The 27,836-nt window shown below is 35.2% G+C and overlaps 1 protein-coding gene across 5 annotated transcripts in view; it reads left to right on the top strand.

Moving 5' to 3' along the window:
- The window catches only part of LOC136037746 (talin-1-like), a 206,399-nt gene extending 188,077 nt beyond the window's left edge, over positions 1-18,322 (top strand). For all 5 annotated transcript variants that reach the window (XM_065720530.1, XM_065720532.1, XM_065720531.1 and 2 more), the window contains 5 exons: positions 4,227-4,360; positions 5,542-5,667; positions 6,390-6,635; positions 8,943-9,214; positions 13,175-18,322. In XM_065720530.1, the coding sequence (XP_065576602.1) occupies positions 4,227-4,360; positions 5,542-5,667; positions 6,390-6,635; positions 8,943-9,214; positions 13,175-13,778 (1,382 nt within the window). In that variant the 3' untranslated portion in view covers positions 13,779-18,322. The remainder of the gene's footprint in view (positions 1-4,226; positions 4,361-5,541; positions 5,668-6,389; positions 6,636-8,942; positions 9,215-13,174) is intronic.
- Positions 18,323-27,836: the final 9,514 nt, after the last annotated feature.

Below are 27,836 nucleotides of genomic sequence, written 5' to 3'. Positions count from 1 at the left end.
TAGAAAAAATTTCAACACGCAAATACCCAACAATATTGTTAAAAGGATTGTTGGCACACAGAGGCGCCATTTGGGGGTGGGGGTCTGGGGTGGGCAAATGCCCACCCCAGATTTTCCAAGGGGGCCCAAGCTTCCACCACAAAGGGCCCTTTGTCGGCCATAATAATCCATTATGTCCAACATAATCTATTCTGTCCAATTGATTTGTAATTACTGCACGCCTATTAACCAAAGAGCGTAATTGGGTACTTACGGTCTGCAACCCTTGGGGTAATTACGCTATTTGCTATTAATTATTGTAAACTTTGAAAGTTGGTAAGATACATAATAAAATTATCGAGTTCTGTCAAATGCCCATTTCCTAGATGATTACGCGACACGAAGTGAGTCAGGGGGGGGGGGGCAAGATGGAGTTTATGCCCACCCCAAGATTAGGTCCAAATGGCGCCTCTGTTGGCAAACCATTGAAGGTTGTATGTGCGCACTCTGAAATTGAAAGACCTGCTTCAAGGGATATCCTAACAGTTTAAGTGACTTGTCTTTGGTGAGAAATGGTGGATTTCTTGAATCGCGGAGGGTTACAGTAAAAAACCGTAATTAGGGTGTTTCATTTTTTGGCAATAACATGAATAAGGTGAATAGCACTAATAACAGTTAGATTAGAACACCTTTTTATTGTTTTTCTTCGTCTTAGTTTGTTTTTGTTGTTTTTTTAAGAAGAACGGGCTTATTAATCAACAAAAACATAACAAACCTGAAGCAAAGCTTGTTTAGGCACATAATCACCCCACTAGGCCTAAATATAAATCAACTTTTGAAAGTGACGACAATCACGAGACAAAAACAAGACAAGGAACAACAAAAAATCGAATAAAAAAAAACCTTCAAAAACAAAACAAGTATCAAAACAATTTTCAAAGGGTTTTCTTAGACCTCGCCAGAAAAGCAAAAGAGCATTAAAAAACTGAAAAAGGAACAAGTAGTAAACACTTCACAAAAGGAATTTTCGTGCTACACAAAAGGAAAAAAAAACCTCCCATCATCAATCCATTAAACTAAAAAATTCAACGATTTGACTATTTAATAAATAAAGAACCCGGAAAACTCATCACCCATCCTTTTCATAAACCGTAAAACACTGAAGTCAAATTGAAGCAAAGTGAATCCTAGATCACTAATGTCGTTGCCACACCTAAGACCCTGTATTATTTTGTTTGGCTTGTCCTGATTGGCAAATAACAAAACGAATCCTAGATCACTAACGCCGTTGCCACGCCTAAGGCCCCGTATTGTTTTGTGTGGCTTGTCCTGATTGGCAAATAACAAAATGAATCCTGGATCACTAATGCCGTTGCCACACCTAAGGCCCCGTATTGTTATGTGTGGCTTGTCCTGATTGGCAAATAACAAAATGAATCCTAGATCACTAATGCCGTTGCCACACCTAAGGCCCCGTATTGTTTTGTATGGCTTGTCCTGATTGGCAAATAACAAAATGAATCCTGGATCACTAATGCCGTTACCACACCTAAAACCCCGTATTGTTATGTGTGGCTTGTCCTGATTGGCAAATAACAAAATGAATCCTAGATCACTAATGCCGTTGCCACACCTAAGGCCCCGTATTGTTATGTGTGGCTTGTCCTGATTGGCAAATAACAAAATGAATCCTGGATCACTAATGCCGTTGCCACACCTAAGACCCCGTATTGTTATGTGTGGCTTGTCCTGATTGGCAAATAACAAAATGAATCCTAGATCACTAATGCCGTTGCCACACCTAAGGCCCCGTATTGTTTTGTATGGCTTGTCCTGATTGGCAAATAACAAAATGAATCCTGGATCACTAATGCCGTTGCCACACCTAAGGCCCCGTATTGTTTTGTATGGCTTGTCTTGATTGGCAAATAACAAAATGAATCCTGGATCACTAATGCCGTTGCCACACCTAAGGCCCCGTATTGTTATGTGTGGCTTGTCCTGATTGGCAAATAGCAAAATGAATCCTGGATCACTAATGCCGTTGCCACACCTAAGGCCCCGTATTGTTATGTGTGGCTTGTCTTGATTGGCAAATAACAAAATGAATCCTGGATCACTAATGCCGTTACCACACCTAAGGCCCCGTATTGTTATGTGTGGCTTGTCCTGATTGGCAAATAACAAAATGAATCCTAGATCACTAATGCCGTTGCCACACCTAAGGCCCCGTATTGTTATGTGTGGCTTGTCCTGATTGGCAAATAACAAAATGAATCCTAGATCACTAATGCCGTTGCCACACCTAAAGCGCTGTATTATTTTGTGTGGCTTGTCTTGATTGGCAAATAACAAAATGAATCCTAGATCACTAATGCCGTTGCCACACCTAAAGCGCCGTATTATTTTGTGTGGCTTGTCCTGATTGGCAAATAAGGGAATGATGGCTGCTACATTTTCGAAGTATGAACTGATATTTCAATGCAATGACTTTAAATTTGCCTTATATAATAAAAATCCTAATAAATACTTTAGGGAAATGACAGAATTTGGTAAGTTTTCATTTTTGCTGGTGGCTTTAAGAAGAGAATAGTAATTTTAGAAAAAAAAAAGATTAAACAGCATTTTGAAACCTATAAAAATGATTTGTGTAATTGCCTCTTAAGTAAAAATACTCTCTTTTTGAAAATTTTACTAAGCATAAAAGCATTATTTAACTTATTCTTTCATTTTTTATATGAAATTTAAAACAATTGCAACATTTTATTCTTCTGTTTGAAGGTTATGGTCGACTTCCATTACAATTGGAAAATAAACTACTACAAATCATCATTAATATATAAATGAAACCCAAAACAAACAGAAAATGTAATTAATAATCAATTCAAACTCAAAACAAGCAGAAATTAAGTTGTTAAGGGCTGACAACCCCCATGCCTTCTCAGGGCAAGAATATAGTTTGCACTTTACTGACTAAAAAACATAAATAAATGCGATTTGTCAGTTAAATGTGACATATGCTGATATTTATTCCTTAGTCTTAATAATCTTTGAATTGTTAAAACAGTGAAAACATTCAAAATGTATTTTGTCCGTAACAGTCTAGGTTTCTGGAGTAGCTCTTTTTCCTGTAACAGCCTGAGTTCCTGGGGTAGCTCTTATGTAAACCTCTGACACCATTGTGTTTTACTTCTCGAAATGAAAACTGTCTTCGGTAAAGCAGAATTGACACTTTCGCCTTTAGAGGGCTAAAGAGGGTAATCTTACTTTCATTTATATCTTTTGTATTAATTTGCGTTAATCGATGCTTCCAATTTATCCAAAAATCTCAAAATTTTGTGATCATCCTGTTTACTTTCTAAATTTCTGAGTTTTCCATTATTCACCACCAACCAAGAGGCCCTTCTTTGCCACCAAATATCAGTCTCTTTTCTAGGAAAAAATACAAGTGAGAAACAAGGTAGGCCTACGATTATAGACAACCCTGCTCTCGTTTTTGCCTACCGTTAAATTTTTTTTAGAAGGCTAAATTTCATTTCTTATTTTAGGCTCAATTATAGCTCTCGTGTTTTCATTTTCTGAAGTTTGTACTATTTTTTTAAGTTATTGGAAGACTAGCAGAATAGCCTGTTGGGCAGGATCTGTACAAAGTAACTGAGAAAACGTGTACTCGCTTGGGAGGATCGGACACTAATTAACCCTGCTTATACAGAAAAAAGGAAACGACAGTGCTACTCATGCGAAAGTTATGAGTGCTACTGAGTGCGCATGAGTGCTACTCATGCGAAAGTTTAACCTTATTGTTCAAGATTGGTGGGCGGCTGTAAGTTTCCTGTGTTAGGTTTCCGGCAATGACAATTTCTAAGAAGATGCCATTTTCAAGGAGTTTCAGGATATTTTTCGAAATTCCCATATTTATTTTTCAAAAAAAGTTTACTATTAATGCTAATTGAAATAATAATTCCCATCTCTGATTCAGATACGAATGGATTTTTTTTTCTCATCATACAGTTTCTTTTTGTTTGTTTTTTTTTGTAACGCGTTTTATTTTTAATAAAAAACTGTGATGTCCGCTGCATAAAGTCACATGATTGTTTTCGGGTTATGGATTGGCTGGGGGTAACCGACATTACCAAATATGAAATTATGTAGGTATGTAGGCTTTTAATGTGTGGAATTTTAAGAGAAAAGTTGAACTTTCTTATGTTTAAGGTGCTAATTTTTATATATTTGTTTTCGTTTACCAGCAAATGATTGGGAGGATCCAGAAGACCCCGTGGTAATTGCTGAAAATGAACTAATTGGAGCAGCAAAGTCAATTGATGCTGCTGCTAACAAACTTTCTAAACTCGTGCCCAAAGAAAGGGAACGTGTAAGCAAGGTATGGATCTTTTGTTATATTATTTTTTGTCATATTTCTCTCCTTGTTTTTACTGTCTACGGCAAGGACGTGCGAACATATTTTGGCTGTTGAGAGGGGGAGAAACATTCATATTAAATGAAGCTTATAGCAAATAATGGGGAAATAGCAAAATTACTTTGATTTAAAATAAAATTTATATTTTTCATCACTAGACTAAGATGAGAAAGGTGGCGTCGATCAATGAAAATGTAGGGAGTAGGACAAAATGTAATTTTTTGAATATATGGGGGGTGACTATTTTCGTTTTTTTAAATGAAATTAGTCAAAAAGTATTTCCTTTTTTAAACATTTCTGTCCTTATCATTATTGTCTACGACAGGGACATGGGAGGGGGGGGTGTGTCAAAATAGTCAAATTACGTGAAGCTTATGGCAAACACTGAGAAAATATTGAAATTTCTTTGATTTAAAAGAGTTTGGTTCCAAAACAAAACTTTGCGTTCGTGCCTGGTATACGGCGGTATTATTTCGTATTAAACGGACCAACTTGATCTTACAACTTAAAAAAAGAGAATAGCAAAAATGTAAAAAAAACTCGTATTAAAACTTTCTTTAGAGATAATCTTTTCAATAATGCTAAACTGGAAGCTCTATGGGGATTAGGGGCAGATTGAATTCACTTTAATTATTACTACCCTTTTTTTACCACAAATTTGTTTTTTATCCGATTTATTCATGTTTTTGTGCTGGAATAAAACTATGCCGCTCTCGCAGGGTGGGTTGGATGCTGCCAAGGGGGTTGGATAGAACAGCCGACTTATTTTTAATGTAAAAATCCCATAACACAGAACGTTCTATCTCCTATTGCACTTACAGGCCTTGAGTAAGTATAACCCTTATAATTGTGATTAATTTAGAGGTATCTTTTAGTGTCGGATTTTTACAGTAGGCATACTAAGATATGTATTGTGTATTATGAAGTGCAACTTTTTTGTAGAGCAGTGCATAATTTTGAAAGGCCAGATTTGATTACCTCTGTCTGTCAGATATGTTTGATATTCTTGGTTGTTTGATAATATCAACCAGGTATCAGACATATGTGTACGGATGGGGGAAATATTCAACTATCACACAGACGTACGCGATCGTTCTTTTACAAATTGGCTGTATTTGTTGCTTAAGTTTTTTTTTATGTTTTAGGAAGTCGATGAGACTTTGAGTTTCCATGAGATGATTATTGAAGCTGCAAAGGCTATTGCAACGGCAACATCTGCCCTCATTAAAGCTGCCTCTGCTGCACAGCGACACCTTATTGACACTGGAAAGGTTAGTGTCTCTCTCTCTCTCTCGTTCTCTCTCTCTCTTTCTCTCTCACTCTCTCTCCCTCCCTCTCACTCTCTCCCTCCCTCTCACTCACTCCCTCCCTCTCACTCACTCCCTCCCTCTCACTCACTCTCACCCTCTCAGTCACTCTCTCCCACCATCCCTCTCACTTCCTCTCCCTCCCTCTCCCTCTCTCTCTCTCTCTCTCTTTCTCACTTATTCACTTATCGTATCTCCCTCTCTCCTGCGCTCCCTTACCGTATCAAGATTATTATTCATCTGTTGATGTAGATCTGACCTGTACTAAAAAATGTAAGATACCTCGGTGAGTTTCTATATTATACGTCGGTGAGGCTGTACATTACATAATTTGTGCCAAATTCCCAGAACTGCTTGGAAATAGAAATTTATATAAAAATATGTCATACACTTTTTGTTTTCATAGACAAATCCGTCTTTAAAAAAAATATTTCTAATAAGACGACTATGTAATAAAGCCCTAGAAAAATTTATGATTTCCCTTCCCCCCTATTTCTCTGAGGTCATTACTAAGAATATTCTAGAGAACAAATCTAAAATTTCGGTTTTAAAAGTGTAGGGGGTTCCAAACCGCCATTTCTTGTGAAACCTTCATTTCCCCATAACTTAAGCATAATCTAAGCAGATATTGTTCATATGATGTTTTTTACAAAAAAAATTATGTAGTTTCTTCTCTAAAATTATAGGTTAGTCGTTTAACGAGATACGACTCTGAGGAAGGTCAATGGTCCGAAGGTCTAGTAAGCGCCGCTCGCCTAGTTGCAGCAGCCACTCATTCTCTAGTCGAAGCTGCCAACGCCCTAGTCCAGGGTAATTCAACTGAAGAGAAGCTTATATCAGCGGCCAAACAAGTGGCTAGCTCCACTGCCCAGCTTCTCGTCGCTTGCAAAGTTAAAATGGAACTTGAAAGCCCCATCGCTCATAACCTCCAGGTAAGGAATATTTAATAAATCTCGTGTGGAAAATGAACAGGTTTTGTTCCTTTAACCCACCATGTGAATGAAACTGCTCTCCTATCATCTGATGGATCCCAGTATCGGATTTTTACTTCGAAAAAGGTATAGCAGAAACTATTGGTACATACAATGACTGCGTGTAGATGCTTCAGTGTAATAAACCCAAATATACAGCTGTGTAGTTTTTGGTAGCAGTGAGCTCCAAGTTTAAAAAGAAGAAGAAGAAACATAGAAGAAAAAACTGCTTAAAACATATTGCACCAACCACTTTAAGAAAACACAGCTTTCTTTTGAAGTTGTCTTTGGGAATCAACAGAGAGAAGAAGAAGAAGAAGAAGAAGAAGAAGAAGAAGAAGAAGAAGAAGAAGAAGAAGAGAGAGAGAGAGAGAGAGAGAGAGAGAGAGAGAGAGAGAGAGAGAGAGAGAGAGAGAGAGAGAGAGAGAGAGAGAGTTGGGGGGAAGAAAGAGGGATGGATGGGGAAAGGAAGAAAGAGGGAAGGGGGAGGGGGAGGGGGAAGAGAGAAAGATGGATGGATGGGGAGAGAGAAAGAGGGAGGGGGAGAGAAAGAAAGAAAGAGGGAGGGGAGAGGGAGAGAGGGGGGGGGAGAATGAAAGAAACAGGGAGGGGAGATATAGAGGGAGTGGAGGGAGAGAGATAGACAGGGAGGGAGGGGTTGTAGAGAGGGAGGGAGAGAGATAGAGAGGCAGGCGTGCCTGGAAATGTGATATACAAAAACTGAAAGGCTATGACAGCTGATTTTTTCAGATTTTTGATTTCGTCGATTTTTATTCCAACATGAATAGCAGAATGTTTTATTGATTCTGTCAATGGTAGGCTGAAAAATAGTCTTATTAAGCAAATTTATTGCCGTAGCAAGGGGGTCCTTTCTGGGGGGGGGTACACGCTTAGAACCGAACTTAGATCTCCTGTATATAGGATTTTCTGACATCACATAGTTTTGATCACATATTTTTAGTGTACCTTTTTGAAGCCATTCATACGTCTTGATTTTGAATTATACAGAAATCAATTAAGGACAGTAGTATGGCTTCCACAGTATCTTGTTCAAGTACGCCCACAACCGCAGTACCCTAATTGCTGAGATGGGAAGGAGAATAAATAAGCACTTTCATTCTCAAACGAGTTGGTTGAAATTTTTAATTTTGATTATAATTGAATTTGATTATAGCCAAGGATGTATTACTTGTAGATAAATCAGCCTTAAACTGAAAATTACGCTTTTTTGTTGCCACCGATTAGTTTGAGCTCCTTCCTTGACCGATTAGTTTGAGCTCGGTCCTTGACCGATTAGTTTGAGCTCCTTCCTTGACCGATTAGTTTGAGCTCGGTCCTTGACCGATTAGTTTGAGCTCGGTCCTTGACCGATTAGTTTGAGCTCCTTCCTTGACCGATTAGTTTGAGCTCGGTCCTTCGATACCGAAGGAAAGTCTCATCCTCAGTGTACTCTGGCTTAAAAATCTGTCTTAAAATGTATAATTTTTTTTTACAAAAGTCAATAATTTGTATCGAAAAATCACCAAAAATTCAATGGTTTGTGGTGTACATTTTGACTTTAGACACTTGTTTGCGTCCCTTGTACCTTTTAATGGTAAGCGTCCCTTGTACCTCTTATTTTCAGGCAATCTAATGGTCCTATGTCAATTTTAAATTTTGGGTCAACCTGCCTGAGACTCTAGACAGGCGTGACTTGCTAAAAGATAACAAACCGTCTATTGGTCCAATAGGAGAGGCACCCGCATAGGCAAATAAACAATCAATTCAGGACAGAAATCAATTCAGGACAGTAGTATGGCTTCCACAGTATCATGTTCAAGTACGCCCACAACCGCAGTATCTTAATTGCTGAGATGGGAAGGAGAATAAATAATTATAAATCCAGAAGGAGATGGGAAGGAGAATCCATAATGGAAAATCCATTATAATGGAAACTCTGGTTTAAAAATCTGCCTCAAAATGTATACAATTTTTTTACAAAAGTCAAAAATTTGTATAAAAAAAAAATTAACCAAAAATTCAATGATTTGTGGGGTACAATGATTACAATACATATGTGATCTAAGACGCTTGCTCATCAACTCACTGATCATCTGCGTTGAAATGTGTAACTTAGCTTTTGAAAAACGAACGCTTTTCAATCAACCAATTTGGTTATTTTTTTTTTTTGCATTTGTATTTGTTTCGCTTGGCCGTTTCAAGTAAGAAAAAAAAACAGTTTGTGCAATCCCAGGGTGAGACTTAAATTTTTCCTCTTTGTCATTGCAGGCTGCAGGAAATGCTGTAAAAAGAGCAACCGACAATCTAGTCCGAGCTGCACAGCAATCCATCGCTCATCAAGAGGAAGAAAGCCTAGTTGTATCCAGAAGGATGGTTGGAAGCATTAAACAGGAGCTAGAAGCTCAAGCCGAAGTCCTTCGTAAACAAAAAGAATACGAGATGGCACTTGGGAAGCTGACCGCTGTCCGGAAAGCCAAATACGGAAAAAGTGGTAATGAATCTGATTTGGAAGGATGCCAAAGCGGAAACGATTCCTCTCGGTAAATATTGTCTTATCTTGTCTTGGTGCTTATCTTGTCTTTTTCGCTTTACACCCTCCCCCCTCTGGCAGAAAAAGGTCGCTCAAAACTGAGAGGGACGATAACAATCGTACAGGAGGAGGATCTTCAGGGCACGAACGCTTTAATTTTAAATGCCGCATTGTCCCACAGCTTAAATTTTAACAGAGGAGCAACTTTTTTTGCGGGGGAGGGGGTTAGAACTGCTAAATCCATATATTCAAATCCAAGTTCTTTCAGAGGGGGTTTTTCTCACTAAGCTTATGGGATGATTCTTGTTACAGTGTTCGTAACAATTCTCCTTACTGCTCCTCAAACTACTACTACTAACTACTACAACTACTACAAACTACTACTACTACTACAAGCTACTAATACTAACAACTCACAGCAGGACCAAGCCACCTGAGGCCTACACGTACTACTCTTTTCGCACTACTTCTCTTTTCCCTAGTGATCATTTATCATTTTCTTCCAGAGGGGGTTATTCTCACTAAGATTATGGGATGATTCTTGTTACAGTGTTTCATATGTCAAGGGTGGGGGTGCCATTCCAGTCTTTTCAATGTCTAGGTGCTTTGCCCAATTATGCCTATATATGGTTTTTACTACCTGTTTGATGATCCCCCCCCCCCCCCTTCAAAAAAAAATTCGATTTTGACTGTATCTCCATCATTTGCCTCTATTTTCTGTTTTGTCAAATTCCCCTTCTATCCTGTTCCTGAATATGGGCTCCTCCATATGTTTTTTGTATTCTTCATAAAAAAAAAATTCCTCTATTTTCATTCTCCGTAACATTTTTTACAATTAAAGCGAGATTAGCCGCCCGAGACCTGACAAGTATTTTAATTGCAGAGTCAGGACTAATGCTAAACTGTTAGTACATATGTATGTCCTTTTTCCAAATGATTCAAAAAGTTTTAATTCTCGGAAAGAAGTCAAAACAAAAAAAAGGAGGGGGAGGAGGACGAAAAATCTTTTTCCCCGAAAACCAATCTCGGCGCAGTCATCACTTATCAGTAATTTGGTTTTATTGAATTTGTTAGATTAAAAATTTTATAATATAAATACATATAGATGTGTTGTTTACATTTCATCTATTTTCAACACTTAGTTGAAATAATAATGCAGCTAAAAATTTAAACCTTTTACCCAAAAGGCAGTCGCGTAATTTCGTAAAAATCCTGGGGGGGGGGGCAAAATTGGAGGCAATTTTCCCAAGTTGAGTGAAAAGGACAGCGAAAAATGATCCATATAGTAACATAAAAGCAAAGATATACTAAAGAAAACTGACCCATTTCTCTGGATGCTTGGATTATGCAGGCTTATCTTACTTTTGACAAAATTTAAAATAAATAAATTTCATCTGGGGTGGGGGGCAAACTGCTGTCTGGGGAGACCACATAATTTAGAAAGCTTTAAAAAGAAATTAAAAAAATAGTGGTTCTCATAGTTGTTGGCATAGGAGCCACGACTTTTTCTGATGGTTGACTCTGATTAGAAAGCAGGTTTCGTTCGATCCAAGCGTTTTGTGTATTGTGGCTTTATTGGTGTAAGCGACTGCCGTAAGCTCGCCGCTTTTGGAGTTGATGGTACTAATAAAATTTATAATAGAAATACTAGAAATTTTGTAGCACCTACAAACAAATGACAATGTAGTTCTGTAAACTGAGTTGCACGTGTAAACTAAGATGCGCCTGTAAATGGTGGTTTATCTGTAAACTGAGGTACACCTGTAAACTGAGGTACACCTGTAAACGTAGGTGCATCTGTTGCAGCCCAAACTGGCAACACTAATCCTTTGTATAGATAATACAGATCCTTCAATTAAATTTGAAACGATTAAAGCAAAAAATAACGCCTTCAGTGCTAATTGCGAAGCGCTTTCTGTTTCGTTCCGCGAACTTTTTTTTTTTACCAGCAATTTTTTGTTGCGCTCTGTCAGAACTTAGCTTAAGAACTTTGCTACCATTTGTTACCCCACCTGTAAATTGAGTTATACCTGTAAACTGGAGTATACCTGTAAACTGAGGTACACTTGTAAACGGAGGTGCATTTGTAAACTGGGATAGATCTGTAAACTGAGGTACAACTCTAAAACTTGATGCACTTGTAAACGGGGGTGCATTTGTAAACTAAGGTGCATATGTAAACTGAGGTGCACTTATAAACTAAGAAATACAGCCCGAACTGTCAAAAGATGCTTAAGGAGTACCGACCCCCCTCCCCCCCGGGGGGTTGGCCAACTCTTCTTGTTTGATTTAATATGAAGACGCTTTCACGTATTCTCGTGAGCGGGGTTCGAACTCTGGGTCCGTAATACCAAGCTGAGATTGAAACCCACTGCGCCACTATAGGACGATCGGCCAACTTCAATATAGCCAAGAAACTAGCACAGTGCTGCCTTGTGGGCCATAGATGGCCTTGTTCTGCCATTAGTTGTTAATGGTAGCAGTTGTGCTAAATAGTTGGAAAACCATTTCTTAATGGTTGGTGTGATAAAACCCCGGTAAAAGGTGGTTACAATAAACCAAGACCCGGGGGAATCGGTACACAGTTGATGAGAATGCAGTTTAAATATTTTCTGATTATTGTAGCTACTGCTGAAATACTTCTCCCATAATAATAATTGGAGGTTAGTTCAGTCATTTTGGGGTATTGATTTGGGGGGGGGAGGTTAGTTGATTAGAAGATTATGCTCCCAAATTTCCTTTGGGCACCTGGGGCCATTAGTAACGTTACCATCGACGTCCAGGAGCATAGCAACCATGAATATTCCGTCTCCACCCTATTACTTCTGCTTCATCTTGTTTTGGAACGTGTAGACTTCCCATGGTTGATATTGAAAAAGCTTGATATTCAATGAGGTTTCAAATCTCTTTTATAGCAAAGAGGCTGAATCTAAGCATTAAATTCGTAAATCTGAATTTGGCCCTCTTTTAACGAAAAAAAAAGAAACAGAGTATATTATTTATCATTAGTGACGTACTCATCTTATATTTTAATGTTTTCGTAGTATTTTTAAATTTGCCACCTCCTTTGTCCTCTGCGGGGTTGCTTTGTTTGTCTCTATGCCTCCCTCCAGCTCTAAGTTGTCATGTTTTGTGGTTGTATTTTTCTCCTTGCTATTATTATCCTTATGTTTTTTTGTGCTTTTTTCGATAGGATTTATATAGAATCAGCGTTAATACTATATTCATTTTATGCATATTCTGTTTTTAGGTTCTGTCTAATATTGACAAAGATTGCTCTTTACTTACTATTTATAACGATGAATAATTTAATTTTAAATTTTTGTCAGTCGAGGAGTTAAAAGAGGAGAGGGAGACCATCCCAGTTATGTCCTTGGATGTATCATGTTTCTCCATTCTTATACCTAGGTTTTTGTCTAACTAAGGCCATTTCCAGGTGTCTGTCTGTGTGTGTGTATGGGGGGGAGTACTGCTTTTGAGCCCCATCCCTAAATTCATGTTTTTTATACTAGATTGCATTTTTTGGCCGTTTACAGGTGTGTGTCTGTATGTGTGTGTGTGTGGGGAGAGAGGTACTGCTTTTGAGCCCCATTCCTAAATTCATGTTTTTTATACTAGGTTGTATTTTTTGGCCGTTTCCAGGTGTGTGTCTGTATGTGTGTGTGTGTGTGTGTGGGAGGGGGCAGGTACTGCTTTTGAGCCCCATTCCTAAATTCATGTTTTTTATACTAGGTTGCATTTTTTTTGGCCGTTTCCAGGTGTGTGTCTGTATGTGTGTGTGTGTGTGGGGGGGGGGGGGGGGTACTGCTTTTGAGCCCCATTCCTAAATTCATGTTTTTTATACTAGGTTGCATTTTTCTTTTAGCTTTGAACTGTTGGCTCTATTTGAATATTTCTGTTTGTTTTTTTCATTTGTCAACTAAAAGTCTGGAATTTGAAAGAGGTTTATGGATTTTTTGTTCTGTTACAGATTTGAGACATCATATCAAAGTTCTGCAAACCGAAGTCAATTGGATACTTCAGAGTTAGAGCAGAGTGTGTATGGCACACAAGGTTTTGCCTACTCAACACCAGTACAAGTGCGCGTGCGTCACGACTCAGGTGGAAGTGAGCATTCAGACAGACATACTACAAGCATCAATGGTACTATAACACCGAAGAAAACGCCACCAGCAACACCAGCCCGCAACTCCGCAACACGGCTCTCTACACAAACAACACGAATTGCACTGCCGCGACAGTTTGAACCCTTACAGACACCGCCACATTTTATAACAAAACATATTGAGCAAAATGCGGACTCGAGTATAGAAGAAAAAATCCCCTCGTTTAAGGAGTCAATCAAAATGTTTTCAAGTCCTAAAAATCAAGATGGATCCAAGCAATTTTATACAAGTTCTACAACTGTGAAAACGAATTTCCCAGGAAATATGGGAGGAGGAGAACTTTCTCAACATGGGAGGATGTCCTCCTCCCATGTTGAGAAAGTCGAAACGACAACCACAAAGCGTTTCGAGAGCTCTTATCATATTACCAGTAGTTCGAGCTCCTCTTTTCAAAAAGAAACCAAATAGTTCATTTCTTCTGCAAATCTAAAAGTTCAGAATTTTTATCGGATTGTATACCATCTGTGTGTCGATTACTTTGTTTTAAAAGCATCGTTTAAAGCATCGTTTAAAGCGTTCTCTTCAAGATTTCCCTGCAATTATTTAAAGATATGTTACAGCGATGAGTAAGCTTTGAATATACGGGTGGCATTACATCTTAAGACCACACTGGCTAGACATTAGGTTTGATAAAAACGAAAAAAAAGTTCGAAAAAAATATAAAAATAATTAAGATTTTTAGCCAGTGGACAAGAAAGCGAAAATACAGATTAGGTATTTCGGCAAGGGCCACCGCTAAGCCTTTTTCAGTGTTCAAAAAAGACAATACTAACCCTACCCTATGTAAAACATTAACTCCATTTCGTTGGAGTTTACTTAAAAGGCTAGTGTTTGTTTTTTTTCGTTTTTGTCGAAAATGTGTTTGTTTAAGATTACTATCAAACATGGTGTATAAAATTGATTTATACCGTCAGAGTCTTTGTACCTCATATTTTTGAATAAGTAAATACGAGTCGGCTTTTTTGTAAAGATACACACGTGAATGCATGTGACTTTCTTGTTTCCACATGGAAACAAAAAGAGACATGTGGCATTTTGGTCCAAAATAAGTTCGTTTTTAAAACTGCTATCAATCGGGATTTATAAAGTCGAGTTTTACAAACTCGACTTTAAAATTCGACATGTTTAAAGTCGGTTTTCAGAGTTTTTGTACCTCATATCGTTAGGTAGGGAAATATGAGTTGGCCTTTTTCGATGAGAATAGCAAAAATAAGGAATAATCAGTAATTTCCAATAGGATTGACTCTCATCTGAGGTCTTGATCTGAATCTATAATTATAGTGCCATCTGTTCTTACACTGTTTTCCTCAAACTTAGTGCCCCGTCAAAATAACATTTGTTCAGCGTTATAAATAATACTCGTATCAACATTTTGAAATCGTAGTTACTTAAGGCCTGTTACTACCGTTCTTAAAAAAATGTGTAGTAATAATTGCGTTTCTGTGAAAAGTTTAAAATTAACTATTGATAGTTCTTAATGAAATTCCCTGACAACTGAAAAAATTGTTGAATAACATCTCATGGATTTCGAGCGCCATTTTCGAAAAAAAAAGCAATTTTTTCATTTAAGAAATAACTGTCAACAACTTTTTACTGTTTTACATTGAATTTGTACGCTTGTTTTGAAATTTGTTTCAAAACCTTGTTTACATTTAGAAGTCCCGTTCAAAAAGTATGCTTATAAAATATATACTTATAAAAGCGGAAACTGGCGCCAGTGTCAATAATTAAAAACTATCAACACCATCTAGCGTTTGGTTATTCTTGGCATTTTTTCAAGCTCTCTGATCATTTTTTCGCCAGGAACTAACCTCGGACACATACTATTACTCTAAAAATTATTGCTGCCCCAGTTTCACCAATTATGCTAATTAAAACAAGTTATTTTTATTATTGCTCGAAAAATCGTCGCCAAACGCTAGATCGGGTCAATAATTATTTTTTATTATCGACACTAGCGCCAGTTTCTACTCTTACAAGGTACCCATGCTCTTTGGTCCTATTTTAAACTTTCTGTCTAATTTATATTCGACTTTTTGGATATATTTCTAGTAACGATCAAGCACGGTGGAAAATTAACGTAAATTTAATTAACCAAAATTTAAAATGGTAATTTAACGGTAATTAAATTAACGTTTCTTCTGAGCCAACCAGTTTTTCTCTCGCATTCGGTTATGATTAGCTTAATCTTTCGTTAATTGAACTACAATGCAGGTATATTTTAATTAAATATTAAATATATAGAGGTGGTTAGGCTAGGTATTTAATATAATGCGCTGTGGGTGGCCTGCTTTCCATAATTCTTTGTTGTAGTTTCTGTACTATTGCTACTAAAGTATTATATTTCCATCATATTTTGGTATATTTCATTATCATTAATCTAACTTCACTTCTTTGGTGGGTTCTGTATAATTAATAATTACTGCTTCAATTTTACTCGTTCCAGGAGGCCTTCGCTTCCTTTATGTTTTTGGTACAAAGTCTGTCATGGCCGGTTTTATCTACGTTTATTGTTCTTTCTCTAGTTACTACTTCTATTTACTTTTTCTAGTTACTTTTCGCTTTTTTAAATTGCATTTAAAGAAATTATTTTTAGTTGGTTATTAATATAGTATTTCATTCTAATATTATAAAATATATTGTATATAAATCTGATAATAGGTATGGATATGAACAAAATGATTTCAGGATTTATTAATTAACCTTTGTCTGAAGCTTAGCTTATATCCCCCCTCCCCCACCAGAGGTGTAGCTAAGGTTTATAGTGGCTGGGGACAGTTTCGGTCATAACCCCTGCCCCCACATCATAGTATTGACAAAAACCCATAAAAAATTAGCGAAAATACTTCAGATTGGCGCGCAAGGGCAGTCACCCCCCCCCCCTTGCCCACCTAGCTACGCCACTTCCCCAGTCACCCTCTATCTGTCTGGTTTATCTACCTAAGGTATTATAATTCAGAGCTGTCATGTTAGCCGTTCACGTATAATCAGAAAAGCTGTATATATTTTGTTTTGATTTTTGAGAATGATTTTACCTCGAATCGTGTAACTGAGCAATAACTTCTCATTAGTTCTTCAATCATCTTCATATTATTTGTCTTTTATCTTCCATTTTATTGTGTTTTCTGTTTTATCAAAGATAGGGAAACTGGATGGCATTATAGCCTGGATAACTGCTGAGCGTTGTAGCGTAGTAACAAAAAATCGTTGTTGATAACCAGCATTTGTGCTGTAATTTAGTCAATGTTTGAGCCCGAAAGTAAGAGCTAATTTGAACACGAACTGTCTGAAATAAACTCCTTAATATTCAATTATCAGTATTGTCTGGTCTATCGAAATAAGAAGCAGCGTTCGATTCTACTCATCTTCGTGTTATATCAACACATTTGAAGAGGACTTAATAAATATGCAATATCAGTATAAAATTAGGATAATATATACATATATATATATATATATATATATATATATATATATATATATATATATATATATATATATATATATATATATATATATATATATATATAAATTTTGAAACTTCGGCTTGTTCTGTGGCCTTATTTTGTAATTCGGAGATGCGATTATGAACTGATCAGTTGAATTATCTCAACGCACCTGTAGCAACGCGTGTGCCATCGTTAAAAAAAGATATTAAATATGACGTGATCAAACTTTTTTACGATGAACCTCACATAATTGTTTTTTTATATATAGAATAAATACCAAGGAAATTGGAAATGAATTCTGACTGTTTGAATTAATTAAGTGAAAAATATGCACTTTATTGAGAAATAAGAAGGAATATCCGGCACAAGTACGGCCGATCTTTGGAATAGGAGTATCAGATATCGTCCCAGCCTGGTGTGGTCGTATTTTTCTAAAATAGTACTTGAAAAGTGAAAATTTTGATATAATTTAATCCAATATTATATAACATAGTATTTTGTATAATATTAAATTATTTGAGACAAAAATTATTGCCTTTAAAATTATTCTAAATATTCTAATATTTCAATTTCTTTTTTTATTCGCTTTTTGACCCTTACAATGAATGGAGTAAATAACTGTCGAAATTTAAACTATTGGGCCTCTTTACCAATAGCCTCCATTTCCGCCCTTAATTTCAGATGTAAAAAAAAGGTTTAGTCTGAAGTTGTTATTCCCTAATCGTGGAAGGATGTGATTTTGCATTTATTACTGTTATTTGTAGAATTTTGCATTTTCATGTTTCTGTATTAAACTCGTGAGAGTTAAATAGTAGTTTAGAAGACTAGCGGTTAGAAGCTATGTAGGTTAATTTAACTATGTAAATTAGGACTACATTGTGTTACAGGTACTGCTTGATATGCTACGTCTAACCCCCCTCTCTTATTTCTGTTTTATATATGCCTATAGGTATAAGTGTGTTATTTAAGATCATGTTAGTCCCCAAAAAATTAGTTTGGACTAACTAATTTTTTAGTCCAAAAGTTGTATCACCATTTAAACTTTAACAGTTTTTGGAGTTGAATCGCACCTATGCATTTAACTTAGTGCATAAGGAGTATGTGTAATTTATTAGAGTAAAAACTGGCGCTGTTGTCGACTAAAGACATAGACGCCATCTAGCATTGGGCGTCTCTTGGCATTTTATTCAAGCTTAGTAGTGGTTTTACTGTTTAATGCTGGGATCATATTTGTATTACTACATTAATTGTACCATTAAGTTAGTCCTTTACACTGAAAAAGAAACACCGAACGCTAGATGGTTCTAGTGGGTTTTTTTGCGACATTAGAGCCTGTTTTCACTCTTAAAGTGGCCCATACTCTTTGTTAGTGTTTTTAATTTTGACCTGCGGTGCTATAAATTTGCTTTTTGACGATTTTAGTGTAACAAGTCTAGTAATGGTATTTTGTGTTGTTATGCTTTATTTAATGTTTAAACATATCAATTAAAATGCTTGACAATGGTTTTTTGTCTATTTGTCTCTAGTTTTTTTTTTTACCAGGAATATTCTGGTTCTGTATTTTTCAAACTTCGAATACGGCGTTTGCCATTCATCCAAACTGCACTGGCGACAGTTATGCACGAAAACTAAGTGCACACGACTGCAGCGACAGTAATGTATTGCATGCGTAATTTGGTGATGAGGTCTGTCACCTGTTCACTGCACCGCAGTGCGTTTTCCGCACCGTATCGCCGTAACGGTGAAACTGCGTACTCGGCTCATATCAAAAGTTATGTTTCTTAGCTGTCTCATCATGGTTCAAATAACCAAACTTACCATTCTCCAAATTACCAAATCTACCATTCTCCATATTATCAAATTTACCATTCTCCAAATTACCAAATTTACCATTCTCCAAATTACCAAATTTACCATTCTCCAAATTACCAAATTTACCATTCTCCAAATTACCAAATTTACCATTCTCCAAATTTACCATTCTCCAAATTACCAAATTTACCATTCTCCATATTCCAAATTTACCAGGATCTTTGCAGCAGCTCACTTTTTCTGCATCTGAGTCACTAAATTCACTTTTTTTTAACAAGTTTTGGTAAAATTGTAGTTAATTGACTTCTTGCTATCTCGGAAAGGGTTTAGGTTAGGAAAATGAAACTTTCAGGGATGGGTCTACAGGCTAAAGTATGTCCCGCAAAGGTATTTTATAGTACCCACCTCCACTCCTTCTCCCTCTAGAGGGCCCTGAAATTTGCCTACATGACAGGTTTGACCTATTGAAATTTTGACAAAACAACATTTTACCTTAAATTTCAGTTACTAGTTGCTTTTTCTCCGCCTTTAGTTCTGAAAATGCAATTCCTGTTATTTGAGTAGAATTTTGAGCCATATCAATGTTCTGTTTTTTTTTTTTTTTATTTAGGAAATGTATTTGCATATCTTTAAAACCTTATAAAATGGAATTGAGCAAAGTTATGAAGCTGAAAACAATTTTGTTGTACTTCAATTAAGCAGAAGATCTATTTTGCGAGGTTTCACTTTTATAACACACATATTTTCAAAGGTCAGAGCCCTCTAGAGGGAGAAGGAGTGGAGGTAGTTGCTTCAAAATACCTTCCCGGGACATACTTTAATCTGTAGATTCATCCCTGAAAGTTTCACTTTCCTAACCTAAACCCTTTCTGAGATAGCAAGAAGTCAATTAACTAGAATTTTACCCAAGTTTTTTTTTTTTTTAACCCTGCATAATCCCTTCCATAGGATATTGCATCTTCCCCGTGACTGTGGCCCAGCTAAGATTCACAGTCTAAATCTACATAGCCTAAGCTGGGTTATTAGAGCAAAATTACGATATCGACAGTTGCATAGTTGAAAAGTGCAATAAAAATGCCTCTGGGGATTACGTTACCCTCCACAGATTCTGGGGAAAAGGGTGGAAGATATGCAATTCACAGATTGTTTACATATAGTATTTGTTACTTCAAAATGTACTGAGATTTTCCTGGGAAAATCTTCCTGCCGTGGAAATTTTTCCCTGGGAAGGTTTTCCGGGGAGAATTTTCCATGAAAAATTGTATACGAAGGTGGGGGGGGACTTCTTGGCAGGATTTGAAAACGGTCGACAAGTTTTTCAGTTTAAAGTAAGGAGGAACACGAAAACTTCAAATGAGTAGGAATATGTTCCATTATTAGGGGAGCTACCCCTTCATCACCCCTCGCTCTTTATGTTAAAATTTACTTTTTGTTTTAACTTTTTAAGAACGACTCCAAAAATTCAAGGGCCGCTGAGTTTGAATGAGAAGTATATTCAAGGCTCCTACCCTAAAGGTAAAGGGTACCTACCCTAATGTAAGGAATAATGTTTTGATTTTTAATGTTGCTCTTTACTTTCATTCGGGAAAACTTTTACTAAAGTAATTTCTCATCAAGGGTATATTCGTAATGCAATTAATAAAAAATATAACATTAGAGTTGGCTTTTAGTTTAGGGTTGTATCCAGGAGCTAGAACACGGGGCTTGAATTCAATTATGCTGAAGCTAGGCATAAATATCAATTGAATAGACTTAATTTATAAAAATCGAATAAGATTTTCTGATTATTTTTGCTAGTTTAGAAGAGGAATACTGCAGCTTAAATTGCACCGCTTTTTTAGGCATCCTCTGTTCGCATACTGATGATCTCTACTCTAGGGCAATTAAAAGTTACGTGACAACAATGTCACATAGATGTGTAAATTTTGAAATCACCAAAGTACGCTTTTTACGCTGGTATATATTTCTTGAATTTCAGTTGACTACCGCCCAGGCAACACGATAATCACACATCGATAGAACAAAAATTACGCACAACTACATTGCCATCTACAGTATTCCGATTTCTCGAATTGAACAATATTATACTTTCATGTATAAAGCGTGTAATTGGCCAACCAAAGGGCGACATTTTTATCGCAAGAAAAGGTAGATAAGATATTTAATCTTTTTTAAATTACTATCACAAAGGCCCGAGTTTGGACTTTGGAGTCGATAAATCATGATTACACGATAACTGGCAAAACTGCAAAAATAATAACGAACAAAGAAACAACGAAAAAAATAATCATTTGTGAGTCAATAACTTAACTGTAAGAAATCAATCAAAATGTTAAAAAGATAATGCACAAAACTTAAACAAATACAAGTCAGAAAAAAATTAAAAGGGACATTAAAAAAAGGGGGGGGCAAAATTAGGACACTGAAAAATGGTCAATAATTTGACTGCATAAAATAACTGAAGATAAAAACTGGTCAAAAAAGAGGGAAGGGGATAAAAATAAGTGAATAAAAACAAAAAAAGAGAACGAAACATAGATATAAGGGGACACTAAAAAGAAAGAGTAGGGGAGGATATTTGATTAATTTCTTTTGTGATGAAGGGGACAAAAGTATTTTAATATCTGGAAGTAACGCAGTGAATGGGGGACAACACAGAGATGAGCTCGGAAACAGCTCGAAGCGGCCGCAATCTTGATGGGGAAAGACGTTTGGAGAAAATACTTGCGGTATGGGGACAACACTTTTCCAAATAGTGGAATGAATGAATGAAATGCGGAGTGGAACTGAGCAAAGATACATGAATCAATCTGAAATGAAATGGACACTCGTAGCAGTAGTCGATGGTTACGAACAAATTTTGGCTGCTATTGACTTTCAGTTCTTGTCAATACTTTCCAACTTCTGTAAGACAGGGGAAATGGCGAAATTAAAGAAAGATACATTCTCATCAATTTTTATTTTTTGTCACGATGAGCGATAGGGTATATATATATAGGGTATCTTTACCTTTTGTCACGACAAGCGATAGAGTATTAGTCGCCAATGGCGGGTAATAAGTTGACAATCGCCTCTTGGAAACAGCCTATTAGACATGCATTCGTATCATGGAAATTATATTTGAGGTGCCCCCCACAGGGTGTTGAATTATAAATGGAAGGGTGAAAAATGGCAATAGGGGAGTAGTCGATGTTGCGTTCCTAAACATTAATTCTGTATCCACCCCTTTCCGTTTCGTATTTTCGCTTTTGGTACAGATTTGAAATTTCGCATTTTTATAAATAAAGGCTTAAAATTTCAGTTCTAAGGTTATCAAAAATACTAAATTCGATGGTGCAATTATTCGAATGTGATTCTTTTTTTAAAGTATCCTACTTTTTTTTAAGATTACGTCAGTTTTTTGGCTACTAAATCTTGATAGGTCGCTTCAAACTTTACGAACTATCAAAAAACTATAGCACATAAATATACTAACAACTATCAAACATAAAATGCTAATAACTATAGCACATAAAAATACTAAGAGCTTGAACATGTAACAATGCTAACAACTACTCATATAACGGTCTAACATTAAACCATAAAATAACTATAACACATAACAATGCTAACAACTATAACGCATAAAAATTTTAACAACTATAGCACATAACAATGCTAAGAACTGTAACATAATGCTAACACACAAAAAAAATATAACAACTGTAACACCCAGCAATGCAAATAACTATAACACATAACAATGCTAACAACTATAACGCATAAAAATTTTAACAACTATAGCACATAACAATGCTAAGAACTGTAACATAATGCTAACACACACAAAAAATACAACAACTGTAACAACCAGCAATGCAAATAACTATAACACATAACAATGCTAACTACCATAACGCATAAAAATTTTAACAACTTTAGCACATAACAATGCTAAGAACTGTAACATAATGCTAACACACAAAAAAATATAACAACTGTAACACCCAGCAATGCAAATAACTATAACACATAACAATGCTAACAACTATAACGCATAAAAATTTTAACAACTATAGCACATAACAATGCTAAGAACTGTAACATAATGCTAACACACAAAAAAAATATAACAACTGTAACACCCAGCAATGCAAATAACTATAACACATAACAATACTAACTACTATAATATAATTCACAGTGCTAATAACTCTAACACAAGTAATACTAAACTATAACACTTAACAAAGATAACAATAAAAAATTCGAACGACCTTAACGCTTCAAAATGCTAACAACTATAACATGAATAATGTTAGTGACTTTAACGAATAAAAATGCTAACAACTCTAAAACATAAAACGATAATAACTACCCTAACACATAAAAAATGGTAAAACCTTTAAAATGTAAATGTAACAATGCTAACAACTACCAATATAATGGGTTAACAATAACCCATAAAAATGCCAATAACTAAAACACATAAAAATGTTAATAACTATGATATAAATTGTAATGTTAGCAACTATAATGCAAATAATGCTAACGACTTTAACACAAAAAATGCTAACAACTATAACACATCAAAATGCCAACAACTATAACAAAAATTATAGTGCTAACAAGTATAACACAAATAATTCTAACAACTATAATACAAATAATGTTAACGAAAGTTGTATGTATTTTTGTGTTCAGGGTTTGCATAGGATGTCTGAAAAATAAAGAAGAAAAAGAAAACTGAAAAAAGAAAAAAACTAAAAAGGAAAAAAAACTAAAAAAAGAAAAAAACTAAAAAAAAATTGAAAAAAGAAAAAACCTAAAAAAAATAAAAAAAGGTAAAAAACTAAAAAAGCTAAAAAGCTAAAAAAAAGAAAAAACTAAAAAAGAAAGATTAAAAAAGAAGAGAAAACACACACACACACACGGGTGGCGCTTCGCGCCACCCCAACACCTAGTTGGTGGGGGCGCTTCGCGCCCTGACGTCATGACGTCAGCCGAAACATGACGTCACCTGATCCACAGATCCACAGACAGACAGACAACTTATTTTTATATATATATATATATATATATATATATATATATATATATATATATATATATATATATATATATATATATATATATATATATATATATATATATATGTATATATATATATGTATATATATATATATATATATATATATATATATATATATATATATATAAACTAAAAAACTAAAAGAAAAGAAAAAAACTAAATAAAGAAAAAACCTAAAAATAAAAAACTAAATAAACTCTTCTAAGTTAAAAAAAGAAGAAACTAAAAAAATAAAAAATAAAACTAAAATAACAGAAAAACTGAAAAAACATCAAAAATCTAAAAAAAGAAAAAAACAAAAAAGAAAAAAACTAAAAGACTAAGAAATCAAAAAAACTAAAAAAAGAAAAAAAGGAAAAAAACTAAAAAAGGAAAAAAACTAAAAAACTAAAAAATAAAAAAATAAAAACAAAATAAAAAAATAAAAAAGACAAAAACTAAAGAAAAAGAAAGAAAAAATTAAAAAAAAAAAAAAAAAAAAAAATAAAAAATGAAAAAACTTTTGAATAATAAGTATTATTCACCCCCCCCCCCCCCCGCACGCTTCTTTGAGTGTCCCGATCGTCATTTATATGTCCCGGTCGTTATTTGTGTCCCGTGTGTCCCAGTTTGTAATTGCTCTATGAGTGCGCCGGTCGTCATTTATATTCCCTGTGTGCCGGTCGTCATTTGTGTCCCGGTGTCCTGGTCTGTAATTTCGTCAGTCGACAAAAATGACGTCAGACGACATACAGCTCAATCCTTATAATGACGTCAGTCGATAAACATGACGTCAGTCGACACACAAACATGACGTCAGTAGACAGACACACAAACAAACAATTTATTTTTATATAATAATTATTTATATATATATAGATATAATATAATAATGGCGCGTAAGTCGTTACGCGCCATTGTAATTGTGTCCCTGTGTCCCACCTGTTAATATAGATAGATATATATGTATGTTTTTAACTACGTAAGACTTGCGAATATACAACTTTCTTCGCTGTCCCATTGTCTTTACATATAAATAGATTGTCAGGTTTACCAACTCTTGAACATGCAACATATAATTGTCCATGGGAAAAAGAATCCGTATTCAGATCTATACCTCATTATTCTAATGATTGCCCTTGAGCTTTGTTGATGGTGATTGCTAGTCTATAAAATATAAAAATGATAACACCTACAACACATAAAAATTCGAACAACTATAACACATAAAGATTATAAAATCTATTACACAATAACAACTATAAACTCCTATAACAGAATTTCTCCCAAATTCTACATAGTGTAAGAATACGATCAGCTATAATACGTAAAAATGTTAACAACTTTAACATGCAATATTGCTAAGAGCTATGACATATAATTTATATACAGAACTAAACACTGGTATAATCACATATACAACTGGTTTTAGCAGTAGCTACAACCTAGTAAGAGACGATCCTTGTTTCTGCTTTTTTAGATGTGTCATTTTTTGTTATTATTTGTCTTTCCACAACAGTTTCTTTGGGAATTGCTGTCTTTCCTTTTTGTGATTTGAACACCGCTGTGGATTGCTTTACTGTTGATAGTAATATTTTATACAATCCTTAAAAGGACCTATGCCAGATTTGTCTCTCACCCAGACTATCTGTCTTGGCTTTTTCTAAAATTAGTCATGGTTTGATGCCCGCAGCAACTACTTGATTTTGATTAAAAACATTCCTTTGATTTTAAAGGTTTTAGCATTTTCGGCTGAAAATTAATCAATTTCCTTGAGGCTGGAGCAGTGACAGGTACATCATCATTGTATGATTGGTTTGATGCCAATTACCATATCTATACTTTCTTCAAATTCATTCACGTTTTCTTTACTTTCTCAGTTTTGTCATTCCTCAGGGGCTGCAATTTTCATTCCTCTTTTTGAATCACCTGTTCTACTTCTAGGAACTTTCTCTTAACTCACCTTTTTGAATTTTCTTCTTCTTTAGTGTTCACCTCGTCTTCTACAATTTTAGCAATATCTTTCGTAAGTTTTTCCTCTGTCTCATCTGAGTCTTTTGTTTAAGTTCTTTTTTTTTATTTTTTCTTCATCTGTATTAATTTTTACTAGACCTAAAGTTTTTCCACTTTGCCTTCCTTTTCAACCTTGATTTCTTAAATGATTTTATTCTTGTTGTCTAATCGGTTATTCTCTTCAGCTTTCACAGATTTTCCAACTTCCTTCGAAATTTTCCCATTATTTTTACCTTCTTTATTTTCATTCTTTCAAGATGGAAATTTTTCTTCTTCATCTTTTTGAAGCACCTCCACCTTGTCCTGGGCTTCTTCCTCAATATCCTCCATGAATATTTTGTCCTTTTTTTGCTTATTACTTTTCAATTTTCCTAAAATCGTTGGTGACCCATAAGATGACAGTGACAGATTGTCATTTTTTGGTGTCTCAGTAACAATATCGAGTCTCTCCACTCTAATGTGAAGTTTTGCGACAAGAGTTGACGACACATGCTTGCTTTGTCTCATGTCGATTTCAAAATCTTGTTTTGTTAAATTTATCTTCCCAATAGTAATTTCTCCATTGCCGATTTCCAAACCTCTTTCTATTAGTCCTAGCATCTTCTTTCGCCGTTTCAATCGGAATTTTGCATGAATATTATCATCCTCTCTTAAAATAATAATTTTGTTCCAGGTGGGGCACATACCATTCTTTGTTTCTTCAGTATGACAAGCTTTCCCATTGCATGACATTTTAACATACAGCTTTGGCCTCTTTGTTTTTTTAAAAAAAAGAATGAACCAATTCTGCATATCTCACGGTTAAACGAAAACACGACATTTGTATAGTGGTAAACAATTTGATTCATGAGACAATAATGCATGTTTAAACAATAATCCTTGTTGAAACATACATGCCTGCTGATATTTTTAACTATATTGAAAAACAGGAAAGTAATATATATGTTGGTTACCATCAAATTATTTCTAAGCTCTTAAGCATTTTTTTTTGCAATTACAAATCTATCTTTCATTGTAAGTGCTTGATTTATCGCAGGTAAAACTCGATTATAAGAAAATTGATTATATCATGACGTTAGTTACAATGACGTCAGAAAAAGACATTATTCTTCTTCATCTTTTTGAAGCACCTCTACTTTGTCCTGGGCTTCTTCCTTAAGATCCTCCATGGATATTTTGTCCTCTTTTTGCTTATTACTTTTCAATTGTCCTAAAACCTTTGCATAGACCCCTAAGATCGTTATTATTTTTAACTATAATGAAAAACATGAAAGGCATATATTTGTTGGTTAATATCAAATTATATAGATATCTAAGCTCTTAGGCATTTTTTGCGATTACAATACTATCCTTCATTGTAAGTGAACGTCATCGATTATACAATGACGTTAGTTAGAATGACGTCAGTATTTTTTAGAAAAATAATTAATTCTAACCTGTTTTAATTTTACTATTATTTCTATTGATTTTGATACCCGTCATGCAAATAAAAAAAAGACGCAGCATAAATAAAAGCAGTTACAGAGAAAAATTCCGACTAAACACAAACAGATACCAAACACATCAAATACTTAAACATATTACTGTGATAATACTGAAGATCAAGGATCGTTCAGCTCCAAAAGACATGTGTCCTACTGCTGCAACCTAGTAAGAGACGAATTCGTCCCGTATTAACAAAAGCAATAGCCCCAGACTCATAAAAATGGTGTCAGATTGTGTCAAGTAGAAAATCAGAATTTGTTTTTCCGTAGCTAGCAAGGCACTGGGAACATCGAGAAAATCCATATTTCTGTATAATAATGGGGTGACGAATGTCGGTGTTTCAGCTGTAGCTGCAACCTAGTAAGAGATGAACACGTCCCGTGGCAACAAAACAATTGCTCAAGACTCCTAAGAATGGTGTCAGATCGAAACACAAAGTAAACCATTAGTTCTGCCTTAAACCCTATAAGACCCTATAAAACCTTAAAAAGGAAACTTATATTCCCTTGGCTTGAACAACAAGGAACATAGATCGTTGCACTCCACTATAGTTGTAAGGGTATCAGTTTTAAGTTTAACTATATTTCTTAAGGATATCACTTTGTCGTCTATGGATAGTTCGCTGTAAAAAATAAAAACAAACAGAAATTAGATTAA

This window comes from Artemia franciscana, chromosome 17 (assembly GCF_032884065.1).
Source record: "Artemia franciscana chromosome 17, ASM3288406v1, whole genome shotgun sequence".
Taxonomy (NCBI): Eukaryota; Metazoa; Arthropoda; class Branchiopoda; order Anostraca; family Artemiidae; genus Artemia; species Artemia franciscana.
This window is presented reverse-complemented; position numbering and strand designations above follow the sequence as displayed.